At 36.9% G+C, this 26859-nt stretch overlaps 1 protein-coding gene across 4 annotated transcripts; it reads right to left on the bottom strand.

Moving 5' to 3' along the window:
* On the bottom strand, window positions 1–26859 carry LOC127426520 (G-protein coupled receptor-associated protein LMBRD2B-like). Of its 4 annotated transcripts, XM_051673389.1 has the most exons (19): window positions 26722–26851; window positions 25170–25338; window positions 23896–24137; window positions 23380–23483; window positions 23121–23219; window positions 20741–20908; window positions 20408–20618; window positions 18741–18815; window positions 18514–18627; window positions 16070–16253; window positions 13428–13609; window positions 9418–9551; window positions 9197–9302; window positions 8652–8749; window positions 7840–7943; window positions 7699–7745; window positions 7496–7604; window positions 4708–4807; window positions 1–3096 (listed from the first exon to the last, which is right to left on the bottom strand). In XM_051673389.1, exons 3-19 carry the CDS (start codon window positions 24067–24069, stop codon window positions 3033–3035), a joined length of 2073 nt encoding a protein of 690 aa, XP_051529349.1. In that variant the 5' UTR covers window positions 24070–24137; window positions 25170–25338; window positions 26722–26851; the 3' UTR covers window positions 1–3032. The 4 variants fall into 4 exon arrangements, with proteins under 4 accessions (XP_051529349.1, XP_051529361.1, XP_051529353.1 ...); XM_051673401.1 differs by lacking the exon at window positions 25170–25338 and having other exon boundaries at window positions 23896–24105; window positions 26722–26859; XM_051673393.1 differs by lacking the exon at window positions 25170–25338 and having other exon boundaries at window positions 26722–26856.

Below are 26859 nucleotides of genomic sequence, written 5' to 3'. Positions count from 1 at the left end.
TTCAGGGAAACAGACATGGAAAGACATTTTAATAAATAGGACATACATGACACAGTAAAACAGTAAAATACATTTTTTTTATATGCATTCAGACATTTTGCATTGTTTGATCATCAAATAAGAGACTCATGTTTACAGTACAAATAAGAGCTGAATGGTTAAACCAGGATGAGACATTTTTTTATTTATATTTTCCTTGGTAACTTTAGAATCTGATCTATTGAAGGGATAGTTCACCTAAAAGAAAAATTCTGTCAGCATTTACTCACACTCATGTCGTTACAAACCTGTACGACTTTCTTTGTTCCATGGAACACAAAAGTTAGGCAGAATGTTATGGATTAATAGCCTCAGTCACCATTCACTTTTATGGTTCTTTTTATTCCATGCAATGAAAGTGAATGGTGACTGACTATATGTTCTGCCAAAAATCTCCTTTTGTGTAACATGGAAGAAATGAAGTTATACAGGTTTAAAATTACACAAGGGTGAGTAAATGATTCAATATTTTTCATTTTGGGGTGAATCATCTTTTTAAACACTGAACGATTATATAAAATACTCATAAGAAAAATGGAGAGACTTTTCTGTTGTAAATGATTTACTGGTCAAACAAGTTATCATCCTGAGGTTGAAAAGTCAGAGGTCAAAGCAGGGCACACAGGTCAGAGTATGAAAAACAGTACAGGCACTATTGAACCCTCATGAATCTGGTTGACCCATATCCTGACAATATTCCCTTTTTAATTTAGGCCTTTACATTCTATTACATTTTCTAGATATAATATTTAAACTTTCAAAAAATAATTCCAAAAGAATGCATCCCTTATTTATTTCCCTTTTCAGCCACAACCTGTAATAATGATCACTTTTACAAAAAACTAAACAAAAAAACAACCATCATTGCTTTGAAGTGAGCACTGCATACATTACGTCTGTGCATGCAGTGTTTGGTATTTTGGCTTCATCCGGAATTAAAGGGAGCAATGAGAGGTTAAGGGATAGTTCACCCAAAAATGAAATTTCCGTCATCATTTACTCACCCTCATATCACTCCAAACTTATGTGAATTTTTTTCTTCAGTGGAACTTAAAAGGAGAAATTTTAAAGAATGTTCACGCTGCGCTTTTTTAATACAATGAAAGCATTTATTGACGTCGGGCTGTCAGGTTTCAAAAGCAGTCCATATGACTTGTGCGCTACATTTCAAGTTAATTGAAGCCATTCCAGGGTAAGATATGAAGGGGGGCTTGTGCCAAAAATGCCCACAAAATTCAAAATGTGGGTTTTAATGAATTCTTCTGTTTTTTATTAGTAACAATTAATATTGTTAATATTTTACTATTTTCTTATTTATACAAAAGGCATAAGATGTGAGTTATTTAACTCTTAGAGTAAAAGGTAATACATTCTCAACAATAGGAATTAAAGAATTGATTAAATTGACATATGATATAAATGAATGAGACAGTTTGTTTTAAATTGTAAAAACAATTATATGCTGTCATAGAACCCTGTTTCCACCTGGTATAAAGATGCATTTCGGGTGATCCGTTCACATGTGGTCAGTGCTAAATACACATTTAAAGGGGGTCTAAACCGTTTTGTGATAGGATAACAGAAACCACATACGAATGTGGTCAAAAACGCATGTGACCAGATTGCATTTGAGGTGTAAACACTAATGTGTCCTGTATGCGTCCGGGCAGCAGTGAAGCACCACCCCTCACCTGTCAATCAATTGCTGAGCTAAAACAAGAGTTCAAACTTTGTCGGGTACGAGCGGCTTTAAAAGGAAATAACCGTCCGATTGAGAAAAACAAAACAAAAACAGATACATACACAAGCACAAGAACTTCACAGATCTTTTTTAGTGTGTCTGATATCAACACAAATGAGAAGCACAAACACCCGAAGCCCCTTTTATACAGGTAATCCAATAAAACAACGGATAATTCTGCTTGACATTTGTGCTTAGATTACATTTCAACCGCATCTGGGAGAAACAGCACACCGTTTTTTCGCGCTTTCTTTGTCTTTTCTGACTTTGTTGCGCTTTAATATCATGCAGTAACACTTACGTAGTGATTGATGTATGTCATCATGAAACAGAGACCCTCCCCTCCAAATCTGATCATAAGTGGTTACAGGAGACACATTTAAGTGACCAGGTGTAAACAGCGATGTGTCTCACCTGACCCCATGTGATCGGAACACCCAAAAGGCATCTTAATACCAGGTATTTTTTAATTTTCTTTTATTACTCATTAATGCAAACGTTTCTGACACTGAGCCATACGATAGCTTTGTGTGACAAACAAACAGAAATTTAAGTTGTTAGTCACGGAAAATCTTCCCCTCTGTCGCAGTTCTTAAATCTCCTGTCTTGACATGATCTGTCAGGAGACATGCGAGAAACCTGCTGCCATTTGTGAACTTGAATGTGATTTGAGAGCTATGGCAGAGAGGGGGTCTTAACAGTCAACTTTTATGGTGCTTTTTGTTTTTTTTACATTACTGGAGCTGGACAGTGTCCATCCACATTGACTTTTGTTGTATGGAAAAGAGCAGCATAAACATCCCACCTAACATCTCTTTTTGTGTTCAATGAAAGAAATAAAGTCATATGGGTTTGCAACAAAATTATTATAATATTATGGGTTTTTGGGGTGAACTACCACGCAGTAAACGCACACGTACACACACACGTTGGTGCGGCTATCCTTATGAGGACTCTCCATAGACATATTGATTTTTATTCTGTACGAACTATAGATTCTATCCCCTAAACCTAACCCTACCTCTAAACCTAACCCTCACAAAAATCTTTCTGCATTTTTACATTTTCAAAAAAAAACATAGTTTAGTTATTTGAATTATGGGGACACAAGAATGTCCACATTTATAGCATAATACCCCCCCCCCCCCCCCCAACACACAGAACCTTTACAGCTGCAGTCCGTCACTGTCACTTCAGGAAGAGTATAAAGTTAAAAAGTGCAAACAGTTTCACTTCCTTGTTTTCTTTGCTTTCATACATCATCAAAGATGCAGGCACGAGATGCAGAGGTAGAGAGATAATGCCCTCCAGCGTACCTACAGAGAGACATAAACATCTATCAGTTATGAGCGACCTCTGTTAAAGGATTATTCTGGGTTCAACACAAGTTAAGCTCAACCAACAGCATTTGTGGCATAATGTTGATTACTACAAAACTTACTCATCCCTCTTTTTCTTTAAAAAAAAGCAAAAATCACAGGGCATGCTGAGTGACTCCAGCCATGTCGCCTAAGCAGCAAAACTGGACCGGTTGCTAGGGAGGTAGAGACACATGGGGTAACCTCCTCGTGACCACTATAATGTGGTTCTCACTCTCGGTGGGGTGCGTAGTGAGTTGTGCGTGGATGCCGCGGAGAATAGCCTGAAGCCTCCACACGCACTACGTCTCCGCGGTAATGCGCTCAACAAGCCACATGATAAGATGCGCAGACTGACGTCTCAGACGCGGAGGCAACTGAGATTTGTCCTCCGCCACCTGGATTGAGGCTAGTCACTACGCCACCATGAGCACTTAAGAGCGCATTGGGAATTGGGCATTCCAAATTGGGGAGAAAAGGGAAATAAAAAATAAAAAAAAGCACAAATCTGGGTTACAGAGAGGCACTTACAATGGAAGTGAATGGGACCAATTTTTGGACATTAAAATTCTAAAGTATAACCACAAGACATAACACAGAAAAGGTTAGTGATTTTATCACAATACAATCATGTTTACATGCATATTAATTTAGACGATGATGTAATTCAACAAACCCTAAAACAACTGTAAAAATGACGATTAAAACAACTTTACTGCTCAAGTAATACATGAGTGAACACATTCACTTCCATTGTAAGTGCCTCACTGTCTGCAACCTCAGTTCTTTTTACATTTACATTTATGCATTTGGCAGATGCTTTTATCCAAAGCGACTTACAGTGCACTTATTACAGGAACAATCCCCCTGGAGCAACCTGGAGTTAAGTGCCTTGCTCAAGGACACAATGTTGATGGCGGTGGGGATCGAGTTATGTGCTTTAGCCCACTACGCCACTCCACTCCACTTTTCATAATATTCTTTTTGGTGGTAATAAATTTTATGCCACAAATGCAGTCGATTAAGCTGAACTTGTATTGAACCCAGAATATTCCTTGTGAAAAAATGTCACAACTGAAATCTCTGCAAGTTCAAAAGACTGATTTCCTGACAAAGGATTCTAAAATAACCGGAGTCATAAGATGCAGCATAAACCATCACTACACTGAAGCTGCTTTTCCACCATCGGGCTGAATATTTAATGCTGCTGAATTGTGCCGTTCTGTACCATTCCAGGCTTAACAACATGGTTAAGGTTTGGAATGATTGAGCAAGTGATCAATCGTGAGTCGCCACGTCACTAAAGCCGTTCCACAAGCGAGGTTCTCACGATTAGCTAACTGTGCTGAGAAATCCGGGCCGGTAACAGTTTTTAAATCACCTGTAGCTTACCATTATCAAGTGGAAATGCTACTGGAACAGCTACTCAACGTGCTCTGAACCGTTCGGCCCAATGGAAGAAAAGCAGCTTAAAAGTGACTGGCATCACATGCTTGAAGCAGTCAACAATTGGAAGAATCCAAGCTTCCAATAATAACTAAATAATATTTTGTGAGCTTTAAAACTGACCTCCTATTTTCTGTCTCCAATGGTTCATCTGCATTGAAGTCCAGTGGTTCAACATCCTTTAGTAACTCAGCCTTGTCGCTACGATCTCTTCGAGATGGAGCTGCCACACACAAATAAACTCAGTGTTCTTCGTCTAAATCTTAATAATAACATAAGTGCCCAAAGCATTTTGCAGGAGTACTTCCCAGTAAATGTAAAGCTGGAGGTAAACAGTTACTCTGTTGTTTTAGGGACAGTGGGTCTCATTCAACTGTGTACAAGATCCACTTGTGTAAAAAAATATATATTTTTCATAATATTCTTTTCTAGACCTATCTAGTTAAGGATTTAGACACTGTTGTAACCATTTCAATTTCAAAAGTATTTTGCATAAATAAATGGCACAATGTGTTAAGAAAAATATTTCCCCATAAAGGTACAAAATGACCCTGAAAATCAATTCCAGGATGCAAACATCGGCCCAGATTGAAATAGTTATTTTCAGACACCAGTGTTGTTCAATCCGGATTTTTCTAAATGAGGGAGCGTGCGCTACTAGTTAGTAATTAACATAATACACGGCCAAACAATCTCCATATCATGGCTTTCTGCACAACCTCACCCGTAAAGCCATTCGTCACTTTCTGCAGACGTATCCTTGCACTCGCACGCACAGCAAGATTTTTTGCAGAATGGTTGGTCAGTCAAAAATCAAACTTGGTATAAAATCAAGCTCTGACTGAAGAAAAATACACTGCCTGGCCAAAAAGTTGCATACTCTATTATTTCATTGGACCGCCTTTAGCCCTGTGGCATAGTTTCGACAACCTTATGCAATGTCACAACATTTATTTCCATTCAGACATGCATTCATTTTTTGCCGAGATCTCGTATTGATGACGGAAGAGTCGAACCACTCCATAAAGTCTTCTCCAGCACATCCCAAAGACTTTCAATGGGGTCAGGATTCTGTGGTGGCCAATTCATGTATAAAAATGATTCCTCATGCTCCCTGAACCACTCTTTCACAATTTGAGCCTGATGAATCTTGGCATTGTCGTCCTGGAATATGCCCGTGCCGTCAGGGAAGAAAATCCATTGATGGGATAACCTGGTCATTCAGTACATTCAGGTAGTCAGCTGACTTCATTTTATTGCTACATAACGTTGCTGAGCCTCGAGCTGACCAAATGAAGCAACCCCAGATCATAACACTGCCTCCAGAGGCTTGTACAGTGGGCACTATACATGACAGGTGCATCACTTCATGCGATTCTCTTCTTACCCTGTTGCGCCCATCACTTTGGAATAGGGTAAATCTGGACTCATCAGACCACATGACCTATTTCCATTGCTCCAAAGTCCAATCTTTGTGCTCCCAAGCAAACTGAATTATTATTTTTTTTTCTGATAGCCGCACTAACAAGTGGATTTCTTGTGGCCACACAGCTGTTTAGTCCCAATCCTGTAAGTTCTCATCCCATTGTGCATGTGGAAATGCTCTTACTTTCACTATTAAACACAGCCGTGAGATCTACTGTCAATTTTTTACGATGTGACTTCCAGCGTTTTAGTGATCTCCAACCACATTCCTTCCATGAAGCTGACGGTTCACCACTATCCTTCCAGGTTTTAATAATGCGTTGGACAGTTCTTAACACAATTCCAGTGACTTCAGCAATCTCCTTAGTTGTTTTCTTTGCTTGATGCAGGCCAATAATTTGTCCCTTTTGAAACACAGTAACATCTTTTCCACGAACACAGGATACGTCTTCCGACATGGTTGTTTAAGAAATACACTTATAGTGTATTATTGTTAATGATTAATCAGTTTTAATTCATTAAAGTTAACAATTGTTGATTAGGAAAATTTCTTACAATTTGTAACCCTAGTGAACAACATTTTGCCTTATACTTTCATTTGATTGAAGTTTTAATGAATTCATTTATTTAAATACACTTATTGGTATTTCCCTCTTTTTATTTTTTTACTTCAGTGTATTTAATACATTCAGGCTGTGTTTATTATGAATTTGTGAATTGTTTAATTTACTATTAATGTATTACTGCTTTTAATAACTTATATAGAAGATACAGGTTCGAGTTCATTAAAACATCACGTTGTAGATTCTGGGATATTTCAGGCCTTACTATTTTAAAACACACCGGGTGAATACATTTAATAACATTCCTCTACAATGGTGACAGTGAGAATTCAGGTGAATGTACCTGCATGCTCTCCCGGCGAGAACTGATGTGATTGTAGTGTGGATGATACAGGGAGACCGGCGGATCAACAATACTTGTCATGTTGTACTTTAACACACTAATGTTCATCCATAGAGAAATGCTCTACTATTACTTTGACCCCTGCTTCATCTTTACAAGCTGTGTTTTTTATTCTGTGTTGCCAAATCTGACAGGACGTGACATGCAGTGCGCAAGTGGCAGTACCACCTCTAGTACTGACAGTCTTTATCTACTGGCGAGATTACTGAACGCATTTGTGCTGAAATTGATTCATCGACCATCGATAAGTTTAATCCATCAAATTATTAATGTAGAATAATCGATCATCAATTATTTATTAACATTCCTAGTGTTTACACTTGAATAGATGCAAAAATGTCTAATGGCAGATGGGGCTTGTCAGTACTTCAGATAAATGGGGTCAATTTGAGGGTACATAACCTTTCGGAAACATATCGATTTTTCTGTGCATACAATCAAATCCCAAGTTATAACTGACGTAATTTTTGTTACTTTAAACAGATGGTGAATAAGACACATTGTGAGTAATCATCCTCACCTTTGACAGTATCTGTGCTGAAACTGTCTGCCTCCTTCAGCTCTGAGTATGCACTTCTATTCCTGCCTCCGTATCTCTCCCTTTGGTCAGTATAGCGCTCCCTCCAATCCTGGCAGAAATCATGAAGGAATTAATGATTATCAGCACACTGATGGCACTCTATTCTCATCATTACATTTGAATGAGAATGGAGACAAACTCACTCTTCGCCTGCTTTCTCCATCTTCTGTTCTCTGCCGTTTCCTCCTCTCTGAAGACAGGACGAAAGAGTTTAGAAAATAAACGAAGATCACAACTCTGAGAACAGTGGAGTAATAGGAACGAAAGGAGGGAATCTGTCGTACCTCTACGAATTAGTTCTCTCCCCTCGTCCACAAGGTCAGAGGTCAGATAATTCTCCCCCATAAACTGCTGAAAGCCCAGCAAATTCAGACAGCGTGTACCCAAACTAGAAAAAGCATGAGAGAGAACATCAACACTTCAAGGAATTGTCCGGATTCAATACAAGTTAAGCTCAATCAACAGCGCTTGTGGCATAGTAATAATTACTTTTAATTAATAATTAATACTATTAATCTAGACTTTTTTTCAAAAAAGGCAAAAATCTGGGTTCCAGAGAGGCATTTATAAACCTAAAAAAATACTCACAGTTTCAAAAGTAGCCACAAGACGTACATTATATCTGTGTTAACATGATTTTAGTGTCATAAAATCGCTTACTAACCATTTCTGTGTAAAGTTATAGCCAATTTTACAGCTTCTGTACCATGACAATGTAATTTCAACAAACCCTAAACCTGTAAAAATTACCATTTAAACAACTTTACAGCTCAAATAAGAAGAATTAAAAGAAAGTGCTTTTACAAAATTATAAGCTTCACATTTCTGCCTTTAAACCCTCCAAAAATTGGCCCCATTCACTTCCATTGTAAGTGTCTCACTGGAACACAGATTTCTGCCTTTCTCAAAAAAAGGAGGGGCAAGTCAAAATTTATTTTTATAGTAAACAATATTATGCCACAAATGCTGTCGATTGAGCTTAACTTGTATTGAAGCTGGAATATTCCTTTAAGAGACTTTAAGAGTTATTAACAAACAGTATTTTGAATATTTGAGAGCCAAATATGGGAGAATCTACATTTGAGTTAATTCTAACCTGAAGTAAGTTGCAATGCAGAGCAAAACAATGAGCATGGGGTAGTAGATATAAAATCCATTGGCGATGAAAGACAGGACCTGCATGGACCCCATTATCTAACAGAGAGAGAGAGAGAGAGAGACATTTGAATGAAAACAGATGTAGATATATACAAGTAGGTAAATATTGCTGTTATATACTAATTATTATTATTATACTGTATAAATAAAAGATAAGCAAATTAAATCATGGTTCCTTTGATTGACTTTCATTTCTTAAATATTTAAGAAAAGGAAGTATATACATTTTTACATTTACGCACTTGGCAGACGCTTTTATCCAAAGTGACTTACAGTGCACTTATTACAGGGACAGTCCCCCTGGAGCAACCTGGAGTTAAGTGCCTTGCTAAAGGACACAATGGTGATGGCTGTGATGATTGAACCAGCAACCTTCTGATTACAAGTTATGTGCTTTAGCCCACTACGCCACCACCACATATGTCAGGGTACCAGTGTACTCCATATTTATTGGTCAGTGTGATGTGTTTGTGTGTGACTTACTGATGTGTACGCTGTCTGCTGTCTCTGCTGGTGTGAGATGGTGGAATCCATGTGAATCACTCCCAGAAAATTCAGACACAGCGGAGGCGTCAAACGACAAAATAACCTGCAGAACAAACAGAATTAAAACAAAACAAAATAGAGATACAGCAACACATCAAAACAACAGAGATTCTTATTTATTTATTTATTTTTTTAAACAGTCATATTATGTTTCATACATGCCGCTGAACTGAAGACTGTAGGCGTCCGTCTGATGGTGAGGAGCCAGGTAGTAATAGTTAAAGACTCGGATTCGGAACACAGTGGAGTAGACGCAGTAACACAGGAAGAATATGGTGATAAAGCACGCCATCTAGTGGACGAAGGAAAATAACATTTTAGAGAAATACCAATTTTGTAGAAAGAATGATTCTATGAACGAATGTTTGAACATGGACTGTAAAGGAATTTAACCACTGTCTGTGTGAACACACCGTAAAGACCCCATGAAAACAAGAGTTTTGTGGCATTAGACCACGTGTGTTTGCTCTTAAGTCATCATATGCTAGTGTACTCATAATTGTTTACAAAATTCCCTTTCAGTACACATAGTACATATTTACAATCTTTCTCTCCCAGGAAAACGGACCGAAAACGTATACAGAAAAACAATACAAAAATTATTGTCAAGAATAAGAATTTTTGCCCTAATATCAAAGGACTTACTAGAAAAAAGAAATTATGATCTAACGTGGATCATACGTTTTCTCCCCATTCTGGAATGCCCAATTCCCACTTAGTAGGTCCTCGTGGTGGCGCGGTTACTCGCGTCAGTCCGGTTGGCGGAGGACAAGTCTCAGTTGCCTCCGCTTCTGAGACGTCAATCCACGTATCTTGTCATGTGGCTCGCTGTGCATGACACCGCGGAGACTCACAGCATGTGGAGACTCATGCTACTCTCCGCAATACACACACAACTTACCATGCACCCCATTGAGAGCGAGAACCCCTAATCGCGACCACGAGGAGGTTACTAGGGCTGCCCCCTGATAGTCGACCAAACGTTAGTCAATGAGAATAGTCTTGGTCGACCAAGTTTTGATTGGTCAGTTGGTCATAGGAAAAAAAAAAAAACTCCACAGGAAACCGACGAACACCGGTATTACCGCTGGTTGGACGCTAGGTGGTACTATGATGTCATTTTCATTAAGCAGGGTTAGGGTTAAGCCTACACAATAAAGCAAAACACCTTGATTTCAAACTTTGAACTTTATTTATTTTAACTAAAAGTTAAAATGAAACTGGAAAAAAATAATAAGTGCATTTAAAATGTATGTTGTTCAACTTCTTGAAAGATGGCTTTACTACAGTTGTGAACATCTCTCTGGCAAAGAACCTACTTCATCTGTGCATTCTCTACCGGTCGGGTATTTCGTTGTCCGGGAAAATACATCGTGTGTGAATCAATTTGTTTTGTTCCCTCCTTCACGATATTATATATATATATATATCGTAATATCCAATTACATCAGCAAACCCCGGGCTGAGGGATCGGTGAATATTCTTGCTTTAGTGATTTTGCATTGAAAATTAAATTAATTCAATTTAAAAAACTTGAATACATTTCTAAATTCAAACTGCTCTCCAAATGAAACGAAAAAGCAAATAAATAAATAATAAAGTGATAAAAGAATAATATGTATATAAATAACCAGCTTTCCATTTACCGTCAGGCAAGAATTCGTCTAAAAATCATGGCGGAAAATTACTTGCACAAACAAAGACATAAAAACAATTATAAATGTAAAAATAATAATTATAATGATGATAATAATCACTGAAATATAAATCATGGTTCGAGGTGTTTTTGTATTCTTTTATGTTTTAATCACAGATGCTCTGTGGAAATACTCAAAGCACCTCCTGAGCTGAGATGTCGGAGATCATTTGCAGCACTAATAGACGATACTTCTTGAGAAAAAAAATAACAATAAAAAAAAAATTAAAAAAATCAGAACACTGAAACAAAGAAAGAGTGAGAACCTTTTACATGCGTGTTCCACGAGACTGCACGCCTCTGTATCAGTGTGTCATAAATGCGCATAGACGGTTTTTCTGTCATCTGTTCTTAATAATATAATAAAGTGAGTTTCTTCATGCGAGTGTCTACGGGCAAATTACCTGTAATATTAATTTGATAATAATAATAATAATTTAATAGATTATTGGGAAAACGAGCCTAATATCGTCTTGACATGGTCAAAGGCATCAGCTGTTGGCGATCACTCTGACCATCGTCGATCTCCAAGATCCCCCAATTTGGTTGCTTAGGAGACCTGGCTGGAGTCACTCAGCACACCCTGGATTCGAACTCACGACTCCAGGGGTGGTAGTTAGCATCAATACTCACTGAGCTACCCAGACACCTAACGTGGATTTTCTTGATAAAAAAAAAATATGATCGTGCCTGGTAACAGGTGCATGTAAAATAGCTAGAAATAGCATTTAAGCTTAGCATAAAGCTAACTGTTCATATGACAATTTACACAAGGTTTATTTCTATTTCTTCTGCTCCAAGCTTACTTCTCTGTCTGCTCGTATGAATGTAACACATCATAAGAAAGTGTTTCACCGCTGTTCAAATGCACTTTGGATCGCATCATTTATATGTATAAATGTTTTCCATCTGAAAGGACTAAATATTAAATGAAACAAATAACAATAATATGCAAAGTAATCTCTTTAGTAATCAAAATACTTTTTGAATGTAACTGTATTCTAATTACCAATTATTAAAATTGTAACTGTAGTGGAATACAGTTACTAATATTTTGTATTTTAAATACGTAATCCCGTTACGTGTATTTCGTTACTCCCTAACCCTGACTATATTGTAGTGATCTATTTCTGTCGTACTTTTTTCCCTTAATTAAACTGAGCTTTGATGGTTATGACGGTAGCTTCCATCTCTGGAAAAGCCGGTCACTACGTGACTCAAAGTGATTATTAAACCGCAAAAGGCTGGTATTTAATGAAATAAACCTGTAGTAATTTTTTTAATTAATTATAATTTTATTTATTTATCACACATTATACATTTGCACATATACAGTGAAATTCTTTTTTTTTTTTTTCACATATCCCAGCTAAGCTGGGGTTAGAGTGCAGGGTCAGCCATGATATGACGCCCCTGGAGCAGATAGGGTCAAGGGCCTTGCTCAAGGGCCCAACAGTGGCATCTTGGCGGTGCTGGGGCTTGAACCCCAACCTTCTGATCAGTAACCCAGAGCCTTAACTGCTGAGCCACCACTGCCCCCTTTTTTTTTTTTTTATTTATTTATTTTTTTATGTGCCTCATGCTGAAAGGTGAATTAGCACTCTGCCTGCTGTCATCTGCTACAAACAGAGCTGGCGATGCTCATGATGGTGTTTTCCATGTATTAGTCAAGGAGCTCTAAAAAGGTATATGCATTTTGTGTCTTTATATCAGCACAACACCGAATCCACACATTCATAAGTACTCACATTTAAAACACTGTATATGCAAATGATACAGTATATTTATCTCATTAAAATGCAGCTTTTGCTGTTAAATAATCTCACTAGGACATGACGTGATTTTAATTTGTGTGCTGAATGTTTACGTTATGACATTCATACGTTAGATGGTATCGGACCATTTATACAAGTACAAGTACATGAGCGCGGTGTTGGACCCGATTCCGATACCAGTATCGGTACTGGGACAACCGTACTTTTCAGTATTCACCAATAATAAAGTTAATACGATACCCGTTTTTTTTTTTTTTTACTTTTCACTTGGAGTGTTGCAGTTTTCAAATACTGCAAGACTGATGATTTGGCTATTTAAAAAAAGGGATCTTTCCAAAGGGATGTCCCACCCAAACTTCCTGTTTCAACAGGAAATATGTCAATGCAGGACAGTGCTCTGACATATGGTGCAGTAACAAGTTTGAGTCTAGACTCTAAGTCCTTTCCCGATCATTTCCTCTCTCCCTCTCTACTTACCCCTCCAATAATGGTACAAAATGGCAAAAATACAACTTAAAGATAACAGTGCTCATTAAACCATTTTTTTTTTTTTTTTTTGTCTTTAAGGCTCCAGTAGCAAGACCGTACAGCCTCAAACACAACCAGTCGAACTGACAGTCCATGTTCAGAGCACTCTAGTCCACTGGATGACCTATAAGTGAATGTGTTTAATTGTGCTTATGTAATACTCTCCCACCTCTATATAAACGTAGTTGTAGTCTCTCTCTGCAAGCTGGATGAAGACAGCGAAGAGAGACAGAATGGGCTGTGTGCTGAAGAAAGTGCACTCAGACCAGACCACTGCTGCAGAGAAGAGACACAAAACCACAGCCAGCACACGATAACACCAGCGCCGGAATACACACTCCCAATACCACTCTACAGGACACAGAGAGAGATGAAGTCATGAGTAAAACACCTATACAAAAAAATACTGCAATCGTTTGTTCTGAAAAACAAAAAAATGCGCTGAATACATCTCTTTACTCTACACACACACTCATTCATTGTGTGACTAAGTTCTTTAAGGTCATGGGTAGGTCATCATGTGTGCTGAAAATGACCAAACATCAACAGAACACTAAACACTATAGAGTGTCTTGTCATAGTTGCCTGATATTTGATAAGAAAACAATGGATATGGCAATATCGCCCTAAATACACAGTTTTAGTAAAATGTACATTTTTTCAGGAACAGTCTGGTTTTCAAAAAAAAAAGAAAAAAAAAGAAAAAAGATAACACCCAAACAAAACACCGTTGAAGGAAAAGGTTGTGTCGAAGAGATCAAATACATTTAAGGTTATCAAATGCACACAAGAACACTGCAAAAATCATTTTCACGTGCATTCATGTTACATGCATTTCTTGCGTCACTTTCATTAATCTCTATGAAGTTGAGAACTATTTGAAACCCTGTCTTACTAAAGCCATTACTATTTCTATAATTACATTCTGTAATAGTTAATCAATTTCGGCGATTTGACAAGGTTACAAACAACTTCCATGCTTGTCAGTTTTTCCACATTATTTTCATTTTGAGAAGACAAACTCCTGGACATACCTGCCAAAGTTTCAGCACCTTTGGATCGGACAGCTCCCTTAACACTTAAATATACTTTAACGAGCGATTTGCGTGCTGGTTTGGGAAACAGCCGTTATTCCATCTTAAAATAACGAGCGACATTAGTTAAGATGATCGTAAATGCTTAAGTTGCAACATTATTGGGAAACCCCGACATGGTCTGCTTTTTTGTTGGTTTATGCTCTCAAAACAATACTATAACTGAGGGGTTACCACATTCACTATGAATACATTGTGCCCGGTAAATGCACTATTTATTAGCACGCTGCAGACCACTGAATGTCCACAGTGATTCAGACACCTAAATCATCTCTTAAACATGCCGAAAAAGTGTGCTTGACTACACAGTGCATCTGGATAGGCTATATGCCGAGCTATAACGCACTTCTCCATATTTGATCAGTGTTTGATGAATTGAAAATGTTCTCAAACATCTCTTTTAAATAAAATTCATTTTACATTTACATTTATGCATTTGGCAGACGCTTTTATCCAAAGCAACTTACAGTGCCCTGATTACAGGGACAATCCCCCTGGAGCAACCTGGAGTTAAGTGTCTTGCTCAAGGACACAATGGTGGTGGCTGTAGGGATTGAACCAACAACCTTCCACTTACCAGTTCCATGCTTTAGTCCACTACGCCACCACCACTCCATTTTACCACCTACTTTTATTTGCGTTAATAGCGCAATCTAAATGTTTTGTGAATGAAGCGCAATATACAATGAGCCTAATTTACACAGAAAGGAGTGCGTTTGCGCCAAAAGGAATGACTTCTTTTAAATACTCAAGACGCAGCGCAATTTCAGTGCTGATTGCGCCTGCTAAAATAGATTGTGGGTGGTTAATGAATAAGATGTAGTGATGGGAAGATCTGATCATTTTACTGACTTGAATCTTTGAGTCTCGTTCAGCAAAATGAACGAATCTTTATTCAAGTCATTTCGTTCATTTGAGCAGAATTAAATTAAAATGTTATATTTTCAATAGCCAAATCCCCCCCAACACGTCTACTTACGGAAACTTTGATTATAGTCCCAATAAGGAAAAATTAATAATGCAGCCAAGGACAAATTATAAGAAACAGAAATGATTAGTTCACCTCTGGGATCTTCTTGTCGGAGTCATTCGTTCTTTTGTCACTGCATAGCGTATACAGTTGTCACGTGACAAAAGAACGAACGACTCGGACCAAAAGACTCGAGAGGTGAACTAATAATTTCTGTTTCCTATGTGAGCAATGCATAGCGTATACGGCTGTCACGTGACAAAAGCACAAACGACTCGGACCAGAAGACTGGAGAGGTGAACTAATCATTTCTGTTTCCTCTACAGCACTTATGCGGTTTTCACGTAACAAACAAACGGAGGTTGCACAATGCACATGCGCAGCCAACACAAAATGAACGAATCAGAACGAATCTGAGACTACTCGTTCTTCTGAGTCACATAAAAGATTTGTTCAAAATGAACGAATCGTTCATGAACGACCCATCACTAATAAGATGCAGGTTTTTGCGCTGAAATACTATATGCAAAAGTTGCGCAACTGTTTAGTGAATCTACACGATGTCTTGAAATGGACCCATATAATTCACAACCGATCCAATTATTTTTCGCTTGGGCCTTCACGTCGTAGAGGGATTACAGGTTCCATGTACTTACAGTAGGTGTGAATAAAGGTGCTATTGTAGTAAGAACAGAAAGGTACTGTAATCCACAACAGTTGTGTGGAGATATTCACAGGTATTCTCACCCACAATGGGAGTGTACAGGTACTTGCTGATCCATCCAGGTGGTTCGGCAGTGGGGAAGCTGTGAATGAACTGGTGAGTCAAGCTTGTCTCATTTTTGGCTACATCCTCTAAGTGAAAAGCCTCGTCCAATAGAATCTGCCACTGCACATGCGTGCGGTTATGCCTCTGGACAGCATAGATCACCTAAGGGGAGAATACAAATGCATGAGTCTAAATATAGAAACATGTTTTGACATAATAAGGTGTATTTAAAGACATATTTTTAACTAAATAAAAAAGTGTACCTCAAGGATATTTGATTATTTGGTGCTTTAAATGAATGTTAGGGCTGTTAATCTATTAAAAAAAATGAATGAATGACATAATATTTGTATTAATTAATCAAATTAATCCCAATTAATTGCATTTATCATCATTTACAAAGGAAAGCCCCCAGAAGATAATTCAAAGAGATTACATTACGTGGCAGAAACCACTGAATAGACATTACAAAAAGTACTGCTACTTCATGCTTGAGTTGCTTCAATGGTAAGAGTATCCCTTATTACGAAGTTTCCATATGGGTGAAGGGGTATAGTTATTTGTAGAGTAGACCGATATATCGGTTTTACAGATTAATCGGTGCCGATTGTTGCTTTTTGGGACTATGGGTTATCTGCAAAAATCAATGCCGATCAGTGTTGGGTGTAATCCAATTACAAAGTAATTAGTTACAGTAATTAATTATTTTTAGTTAAAAAAGTAGTGTAATGCATTACATTTTAAATTCATGTAATCAATTACAGATACTGACTTTTAATTAAAATACTTTTGAGTACATTACAAGGTTATGCTAATTTCTAATATATTATTTATTTAGAATACATTAATTATGGCCCCGTAACGAGTCATTGTGAAGGAGAAATGAGAGGTGCTGAGTGTATGACTTGTGTGCAACAATAACCAGGGAAGAAATTTAGACATTATTTTGAATCTGTTGAGCGAAAAAGTGTTTTAGAAAGTAAATTAAAATAAAAGTAATTAGTAATGTGATAAATTTTTCAACGAAGTAGTAAAGTAATCTGATTACAATTTTAGAGAAATAATTAGTAATTTGCAGTGGATTACTATTTTTTAAGTAACTTACCCAACACTGATGCCTTTTTTTTAATTTTATTATTTTTATTATTCCTCCATGTTCCTCTGTAGCCATTGCTGGAGGATTCTACAGTTAGAATACAATATAATAGCAGCCTTTAGAAGTAAAATAAAAACAATAACGTGTGGATTTGCTGTATCTAAATCTTTTATCATTGACAATATTCAGGGCCTGGGTAGCTCAGCGAGTACTGACGCTGACTACCACCCCTGGAATCGCGAGTTCGAATCCACGGTGTGCTGAGTGACACTCCAGCCAGGTCTCCTAAGCAACAAAATTGGCCTGGTTTCTAGGGAGGGTAGTCACATGGGATAACCTCCTCGTGATCACAATTAGTGGTTCTCGCTCTCAATGGGGCGCGTGGTAAGTTGAGCGTGGATCGCGGAGAATAGAGTGTGCCTCTACGTGCTGGGAGTCTCTGCGGTGTCATGCACAACGAGCCACGTGATAAGATGCACGGATTGACGGTCTCAGAAGCGGAGGCAACTGAGACTTGTTTTCTGCCACCCGGATTGAGGTGAGTAACTGCGCCACCACGAGGACCTAGTAAGTAGTGGGAATTGGGCATTCCAGAATTGGGGAGAAAAAGGGGAGAAAATAAAAACATTTAAAAAATCATTGACAATATACATCCTTGTTTTTATCCTCACTTCGATGCATATTTTATTTTGATAAGATAATCAAGTGTATAAAATTTAAGCAAGGGCAAGAAAAATGCGACTATTTGGAGACGTGCCCGGTCATGACATAAATCGTATCTCCAACTTCAAATCTTGTAAATAATAATAAACCTTATTCCTCATTAAACCTCATCTGGTCAAATATATATAAATGCAAAACCCTTTAGCTGGTGAAAATATAGGCTATAAAAAGCTTAATTTGGTAAATACTTACATATAAAGCATTGTAACGTGAGCAAATCCTCCATCATTTCAAAATAAGAGTCCCTGATGTGTTTTGGGCTTGCTTAAAGTTAAAAAAACGTTCTGTGTTATGCACCAACTCTGACATTTTTCTGGTTATTTTTAGGATTGTGGTTGAACCCTCTGTGTCTGTGCCCGTCACAGTAAGGAAAGACTTAATATTTCAAAATTTCAAAAACTATCGGCCGAATAATCGGTTTTCGGCCTTTTCCACTACCTTAGTTACCTGTATCGGCAAAATCCACTATCGGTCGACCTCTAGTTAATTGCGTATTCTTTTTAACAGATCATTTTTTTATATATAATTCATTAATTAAATGAATATTTTAAATTGACAGCCCTAATATTAAATATGGATGCAACAAATATTATATATGTTTACCCGTTTATGCAGTTTGACTAAACTTTTTTTACTAGGATAAGGGTTTCCCTTGTCATCAAAGTCCTCATAATCGTCCATGTTCCTGCCCAACTTTTCCTGGTACTCTACAGGACACTGAAAATGACACACAGGTGTTAATGCAACAGAATATTTTCAATATTTTATCTACTTTATTGTACATATTTTACAAATGCACAATAACGCTGAATACAGCAAACCAAACATACCTTTCTCAGAATCGTGTCAATGCATTTCCTCAGAGGGTGGTTGTATTTGATAGTCTCATTTACTGTTCTGACATCCTGTAAAAGAGAAGAGATGCAAGTATCTTTTTATTTTTTGGTACGATAATGCATGCAGGCTCAATATACACATTTAGAGTGGTGATGGGTCGATATATCACTGATATTTCACTATTTTGTGACTACTGGCGTCAACCATGTCTGCTTGGCCAGTTTATAGAGTAAGTTCCCTCGTGTCAGTTCCAAAATCTACCAACAATCTGAAAATGGAAATTTGAATAAATATTTAAAAATTCAGTAACTTTTATTAGATCTGATGTCCTATCATTAAATAATAAACATATATTTAACTGGCCATTGGCCACCCTGCTCTCTAGATATTGGCCATGAAACTTGGCATGTCGTGTTTAGTAACGACACATGCCAGAACCAACGGTGTTTGGAGTCAATGACGCCAAACCTGCCGTGACACATCTTGCCTCACCATGTTTGAATATGCGTAAATTCCAATGAGATTTAGGAATAGGACTGCAACTAACGATTATTTTGATAAATTAACTAATCTACCGATTATTGGAACGATTATTCAACTATTCGGGCGATTATTGCAACGATTAATCATTACCTCTAAACCGATTATTCAGCTTGTACCTTGACTTAAAAGGTTGTAATAAATGTGCTTACTACTCATAAAGAGGACAAAATCATCTTTTAAAAATACATCTAAATGACATTAACTGAATTAAAGGGAAAAAATGACTTGAGTTTAATTCAGTAAAAAAATTCACTGCAAAGAATCCTATTGTAATCAAGTGTTTTTGTCTTGTTTTCCATTTAAAAAAATATCTAAAAATCCTTAAAACAAGATCAATTTACCTGATAAACAACATATATTTAGACTTGCTTTCAGAGAATGTATCTTGAATAAGTGAATTTTGTATATAAGTGTATTTTTTACACTTACTGCCAGTGCAGTAAAGACAAAATATAATTAAAGACATATTCTCTGAAAGCAAGTCTAAATATCTCATACAGTACGTTGCTTCAGGTAAATGTATCTTGATTTATTTTTTTATATTTAATATATTCAACATTCTCAGACAACACATTTTTCTTCTGCAGTATAGCTCCTCAAGTAAATGTACTTTATTTTAAAGGAGTTTTAGATATTCATATTGGAAAACAAGCCAAAACAACAAATCAAAAAAGTATTTTGTTGCAGTGTATATAATGGGGGAAGACAACCCTTTGTGTTCACTTCGATCCATCTTTAACTCTCAAAAAACAAACTCTCTCTTCTTAATAGAGCTGCATATCGCTGATTTTCTTCACAATAAGATACACACCACAACACATATGTATTATGATTCACTTTGTGGCGAGCCATCACTTTATAATCTAACTGGAGCAAGTGTGCGCAAGGGAAGAGCGTGCCCGCACCAGAGTGTACATCGGCCGGGTGCTTGACACTTGACGTGACTCATAGAAGCGGTGCTGACTGCACAGAGATATGCCAGTTTCGGAGTTTGCACTTATTTACATGACCTGCTTTCCTTATTATTCGAACTTTAATAAAGGATGCATTAAAGATATAACAGCGGGGTGTTTCTAAGTAGAAGTACTCTACTCCTCACACTCTGACCCTTTCTCACCTCCATGACATCCTCCAGGTTTTCCTCGGCGTCTGCTTTCTCTGTCATCAGTTTTGCTGCTTTAAAATACGTCTTTGCCAGCAGTTGCCCGTGGCATGATGCCCTCCAATAAGAGCGCGGGATTTCCACTAGGCCGTATCCTAGCAACAGCACCAGCAAAAACAGCCCCCAGGTATTGGCTGCTGTAATGCCAATTGTTCGCAAGTCATACCTAAAACACATTTAGTTATGTTAGCTAGGGAAGGGAGATGTGAAAAACCATTGGCCTACAAATTAAATGTATTTGGAGTGTTTTGATTGGTTGATGTGGAGAGAAGAGGACAGGACACAGACCAGGAGAGGTGCCACTGCGGACTGACGGCCACGTAGATGAGCAGAGAGCAGAAGATAAGCAGGTATGTGCCATAATAAATGGCGTTTTCTATCAGGGCTGTTTTTATCTTCCCTGAGATAGAGAAACCACCTGATCGTGCATACGACTGCATGAAGGGAATCAAGAGCCTACACACACAGAAACAAAACAATCACAGTTGTTATAACGTTTACAAACTATATATATATAAAATAGCTCAACCAAAAAGGAAAAGCCTTCATCATTTACTCGCCCTCATGTTGTTTAAAAAATGTTTGACTTAATTTCTTCCGTGGAACACAAAAGATGAATTTCTGAAGAATATCCTGGCTGATCACCAGAAAGGGGACTGGTGCTGTCAAGCTCCAAAATGGCAGAGAAAAGTACAATAACAGTTGCCCATATGACTTGTTCGCAATATATTAGTCTTCTAAAGCCACACAATAACTTTGTGTGAGAATTTAAAGGGATAGTTCACCTGAAAATAAAAATTCTCATCGTTTACTCGCCCTCATGCCATACCAGCTGTGAATGACTTTCTTTCTTCTGCTGTAGACAAACGAAGATTTTTACAAGAATATTTCAGCTCTGTAGTTCCATACAATGCAAGTGAATGGTGGCCAGAACTCCAAAAAGGTCCAAAATGCACATAAAGACAGCATAAAAGTAATCCATATGACTCCAGTGGTTAAATCCATATCTTCAGAAGTGATATGATAGATGTGCGTGAGAAACAGATCAATACTGAAGTCATTTTTTACTATCCTCTCTTTCACATTCTTCTTCTTTTTTGCCGATTTGCATTATTTGTGCATATTGCCACCTACTGGGCAGGGAGGAGAATTTATAGTAAAAAAGGACTTATATATTGATCCGTTTCTCACCCACACCTATCATATCATTCTGAAGACATGGATTAAACCACTGGAGTCTTATGGATTACTTTTATGCTGTCTTTATGTGCTTTTTGGACCTTCAAAGTAGGGCTGAAATGATTAGTCGACGTTATTGAAATTGTCGATAAACATTTTCATTGTCGAACAGCCGTTTGATGTCATTTCAAACGGCTGACGCGGGGACACTCATCCCTCTAGAGCGCGTGCTTAATGCAGCTAGATTATAACATGATGGCTCAAGACTTATTGAATCAGAATGTGTGTGTCACTCTGCATTTCTTATCGTGAAGAAAATTGGCAATACGCAGCTTTATTCATAAGAGAGAGTTTGTTTTTTGTTTTAAAGATGGATTGAAGTGAACAGAAAGATGAGAGAGTCTTCGCCCCATTATACACTGCAACAAAATACGTTTTTGATTTGTTTTTGTTTTGGCTTGTTTTCCAATATAAATATCTAAAACTCCTTAAAAACAATGTACATTTACTTTAGCAGCTATACTGCAGAAGAAAAAAGTAATAAAAAAAAAAAAGATGCATTCACCTGAGAAGCAGCATATACGATATTTAGACTTGCTTTTAGAGAATAGATCTTGATTATAAGTATATTTTGTCTTTACTGCACTCGCAGAAGTATAACCAAGTGAAAAAATACACATATTTAAGATACATTCTCTTAAAGCAAGTCTAAATATCTTATATGTTGCCTCTCAAGTCAATGTATCTTGCTTTAAGGATTTTTAGACAATTTTAAATGGAAAACAAGACAAAAACACTTGATAACTATAGGATTTTTTGCAGTGAATTTGTTACTGAATTAAACTTAATAAAAAGTATTTTTATTAAGAGCTAATGATCGTTGCAATAACTGCCCGAATAGTTGAATAATCGTTCTAATAATCGTTAGATTAGTCGATTATCAAAATAATCATTAGTTGCAGCCCTATTTCAAAGGCCTGATCACCATTCACTTGCATTGTATGGACGTACAGAGCTGAGATATTCTTCTAAAAATCTTGGTTTGTGTTCAGCAGAAGAAAGAAAGTCACACACATCTAGGATGGCATGAGGGTGAGTAAATGATGAGAGAATTTTTATTTTTGGGTGAACTATCCTTTTAAATATTAGACGTATGATGTCAGGTTATCAGTGAATAACGGCTTAAATTTTGTAATATAGCCTACGAGTCATATGGAGGACTTTTTTTGATAGTTTTATGATTTTTGTTTTTGTCATTTTAAAGCTTGACAGACCCAGTCCCCATTTACTTTAATTATAAGAAAAAGAGCATGCAAGTTATTCCTCCAAATTCACATTAATTGAGAATGACATGAGTGTGAATAAAATGATGACAGAATTTTCATTTTTGTGTGAACTATCCCATTATCCCCCAATGCTAGTAGCACTTCCTGATTCAGCAGTGACTTTATATTGTAAAAAAACAGCAGTGACTGAATTTCTTTCACACCATGTTAGAAACTGTGATGTCCAGTACACCACCCTCCAGAACACGGGCAGAATTCCATCTGGGATATAACTCCAAGGCTTATGACAAGCCTTCAGTACCCTATAATCAGAAGTGGTGGGGTGAAGTTGAAAAGTTAATGTAGCATAACTGGATAAAACTGTAAAGTAGTAAAGTAAACATTAAAGTCCTAGCACTGTTTGTACAACAGCACTTAAACAAATTGTAGGGCTTTACTTAGTAAAATAACACATTTCTTTACCTTTGTGTTGGAAATACAGAGGAGTTGGAAGAATTATCAAGGTTGAAAGTGTTGCTCGTCACCAGGTGGACCTGATTATCAATCTTACACTGGTTATATATGGTCTGCAGAAGCAAAAGAAGATAAAACATTTCAGAAGTTGAAAATAAGAGAACAGTGGCTTAATCGAGAGGCCATGACACCAAAACATCCTGGTTTACAAGAGGTTGTAATAATTAGCATTTGTATAGTGAATTGCATGATTGCCATATGTTCATGTCAGTAACACACATGAAACTAAAGGCCTTTTTGTAAGTCACTCTGTATGAGCATGTGTTCAATGCAATAAAGATTAAGTTCAGCCAAAAATGTTAACTCCGTCATCGTTTACTCGCCTTCCAAACCTGTACGACTTTCTTTCTGTCTTAGTCACCATTCACTTTCATAATATGCAAGATGCAATGAGAGTGAATGGTGACTGAGGCTAACATTCTGCTTCTCCTGTTGTGTTACCAAAGAACAAGTGCAGGGTCTCACCGTGCTGACGTCTAGCGGAAGGATGAAGACGATGAGGAAGCACAGGAACCAAGCGAGAAGGGTGGCGAACAGCACCATTCGCTGCTGTTTGCGGAAATCTCCATAGCGATGCAGGAGGAAGAGCGCGAGAAAGAATACCACCACCACCTCCAGCGCGAGCGCCATGCCACTCATCCTTACTGTGTTCTCTTTCTTTCTCAATCAGTCAGATTGGCACAGAAAACGGCATCAAGATTAGTGAGCTGTGTGCACACAACAACAACGTCATAATTACAAGCTCATCGGAGCATTAATATCAGGATTGGCAGTGTGTCACTTAATCAAAATAATAATAAATAAATATCACGAAACATGTCCGGGTCAACTTTAACCCCAAAATCTAAAGAATAAAATCTATATTTTGCATAAAGAAAGTTAAGCCTATTTTTAGGACCATTTCATTTTAGAATTGTATATTGTATAATAGATTGCATAATAGAATATATTTTCTATAACAAATATCCAATATGCAAATACTATACAATCTAAGTAATATATCATTTATATGTAAATGTAAATTAATACATGTTATTTATTTTTCTGCATTACGGTAATGAGAATGAGGGGGGTTAATGGCTTAATTCTCATGAAAATAATATCACAAAGCAAAAAAGTGCAATGGTCAAAAAATAGGCTTGATTTTATATAAGCAAAATATTACTTCTTATTTCTTTACTTTGATTTTGGGATGAGAAATAACATGACATTTTCTTGAGAGGTTTCGTGAGATTCAACTGAATAAAGTTGAAAATAAATTAAAATTATAAAACAATTATAACAATAAAAATGTATTATTATAATTATAAAAAATGCTAATTTTTTAATAGGCATAAATGCATAATACAAAGTAAAAGAAAGTTGTATACCCGATCAATGAATCAAATTTTATTCTAAGTTATAAATCATAAAAATGATTGAGATAACAATTTTAACTCACTAATCATTTTTATGATTTAAAAATTTGAATAAAATAAATCATAAAAATGATTGTCTCTCTCATCTCATTCATGGTAAAAACACTTGAAAGGGCAGTTTTCAATCAGATCTCTGCCTATCTTTCACAGAACAAGCTGCTGGATGACAATCAGGTAGTTCCTTTTAGGTAGCCTGGAGAGGTGAAGTGTCCAAGTCACATCAGCTACTTACTGGGGTACCTCAGGGCTCAGTGCTTGGGCCACTTCTCTATATTCACAACATCACTGGGACCCATCATTCAAGCACATGGGTTCTCTTACCACTGCTAAGCCGATGACACACAGCTCTACTTGTCTTTCCAGCCCAACGAAACCACGGTGACTGCTTGAATCTCGGCCTGTTTGGCAGACATCTCGGCCTGGATGAAGGAACACCACCTACAACTTAACCCAATGAAGACTGAGCTCCTCGTCCTTCAAGCCAACCCTGCTGTTGAACACAACATCACCAGCTGGGTTCAACTACAGTAACGCCTTCCAAAACGGTCAAAAATCTAGGGGTAACCATCGATAACCAACTAAATTTCACACACCACATCTCAAATATCTTTCAATATCAGGAAGACCCTTCCTCTCTGAACATGCCATATAACTTCTTGTTCAGTCACTTGTCACAACTAGACTGGACTACTGTAATGCTCTCATTGCAGGCCTCCCTGCATGCTCAATCAGGCCCCTGCAAATGATCCAGAATGCAGCAGCACATCTGCTCTTCAACGAACCAAAGAGAGTGCATGTTACACCACTCCTTGTCTCTGCTCACTGGCTGCCGGATGATGCTGGCATACAGAAGTCACTGGGTCTGCTCCAGCATACCTAAAATCATTTCTGCAGAACTACGTTTCCACCAGAAGCCTGCGGTCAGCTAATGAGCGGCGCCTTGTTGTACCAACACAAAGAGGCACCGATATCACTTTCCCGGACTTTTCGGTTTCACTGTACCACATTGGTGGAATGACCTTCCCAACTACTCGTGAAGCAGACTCACTTTCTGTCTTCAAAAAACGGCTAAAAACACATCTTTTCCATGAGAACTTAATCATTCACTCATTAAGTAAATAAATAAATAATAATAATAATAATATATATATATTTGGATAAATAATAATAATAATAATAATAATATTATATATATATATATATATATATATATGGATAAATAATAATAATAATATTATATATATATATATATATATATATATATATATTTGGATAAATAATAATAATAATAATAATAATAATATTATATATATATATATATATATTTGGATAAATAATAATAATAATAATATTATATATATATATATATATATATATATATATATATATTTGGATAAAAACGTCTACCAAATGAATAAATGTAAATGAGTTAATAAAAATGAATAATTTAGTTAACATTTATATGATTTATAACTTTGAATAAAATTTGATTGATTGATGGATTGATCGGGTAATACAACTCTTTAAAAAAAAAAAGTTTTAAAATACTTTTAAAAGTATTCCCTCAAATATGTATTTTACATTAAATCAACCCCTAAAGAATTTTACAGAATAAAGGAAGTTGTATTACCTGAAACACAAGAGCCATACTATTTAAAATGTATATAGCTTTGAAGATGTTGTTTTATATAATGTTATTTCGGCAGAATAACAAGAAAAATCGGTCGCTACATTTATTTCATGACACGTAATCGTTGCGTAATTTATAGTACATAGCGTTTCGGTCACAGCTACCGGAGGTTGACTTTTTCACCACAATTATTGTTAAGATCGACAATTAAATATTATAGAAAGAAGTAAGGAAATAACTTACGCGTTAATACAGACTATCAGGGAGATATCTGGAGAAAATGTTCACTAGGTCCGATGAAAGAATGGTTACATCTCGTGATAAAAAATTTAAGCAGCCCTTGATATTTGTGTACAGAACCTCTAGACCCGTCACGTCATT

Source organism: Myxocyprinus asiaticus, chromosome 3 (genome assembly GCF_019703515.2).
Source record: "Myxocyprinus asiaticus isolate MX2 ecotype Aquarium Trade chromosome 3, UBuf_Myxa_2, whole genome shotgun sequence".
Taxonomy (NCBI): Eukaryota; Metazoa; Chordata; class Actinopteri; order Cypriniformes; family Catostomidae; genus Myxocyprinus; species Myxocyprinus asiaticus.
This window is presented reverse-complemented; position numbering and strand designations above follow the sequence as displayed.

What these genes read in the sequence shown, in the direction of transcription:
- LOC127426520 (XM_051673401.1), bottom strand. Translation starts at nt 24,069, where the DNA reads ATGAGTGGCATGGCGCTCGCGCTGGAGGTGGTGGTGGTATTCTTTCTC. An exon ending in TAGTCAAACTGCATAAACGG is followed by an intron (nt 16,254 to 18,513) that starts GTAAACATATAT and finishes TTCTCCCCTTAG; the next exon opens with GTGATCTATGCTGTCCAGAG. An exon ending in TTGGAGACAGAAAATAGGAG is followed by an intron (nt 3,097 to 4,707) that starts GTCAGTTTTAAA and finishes GTCTCTCTGTAG; the next exon opens with GTACGCTGGAGGGCATTATC.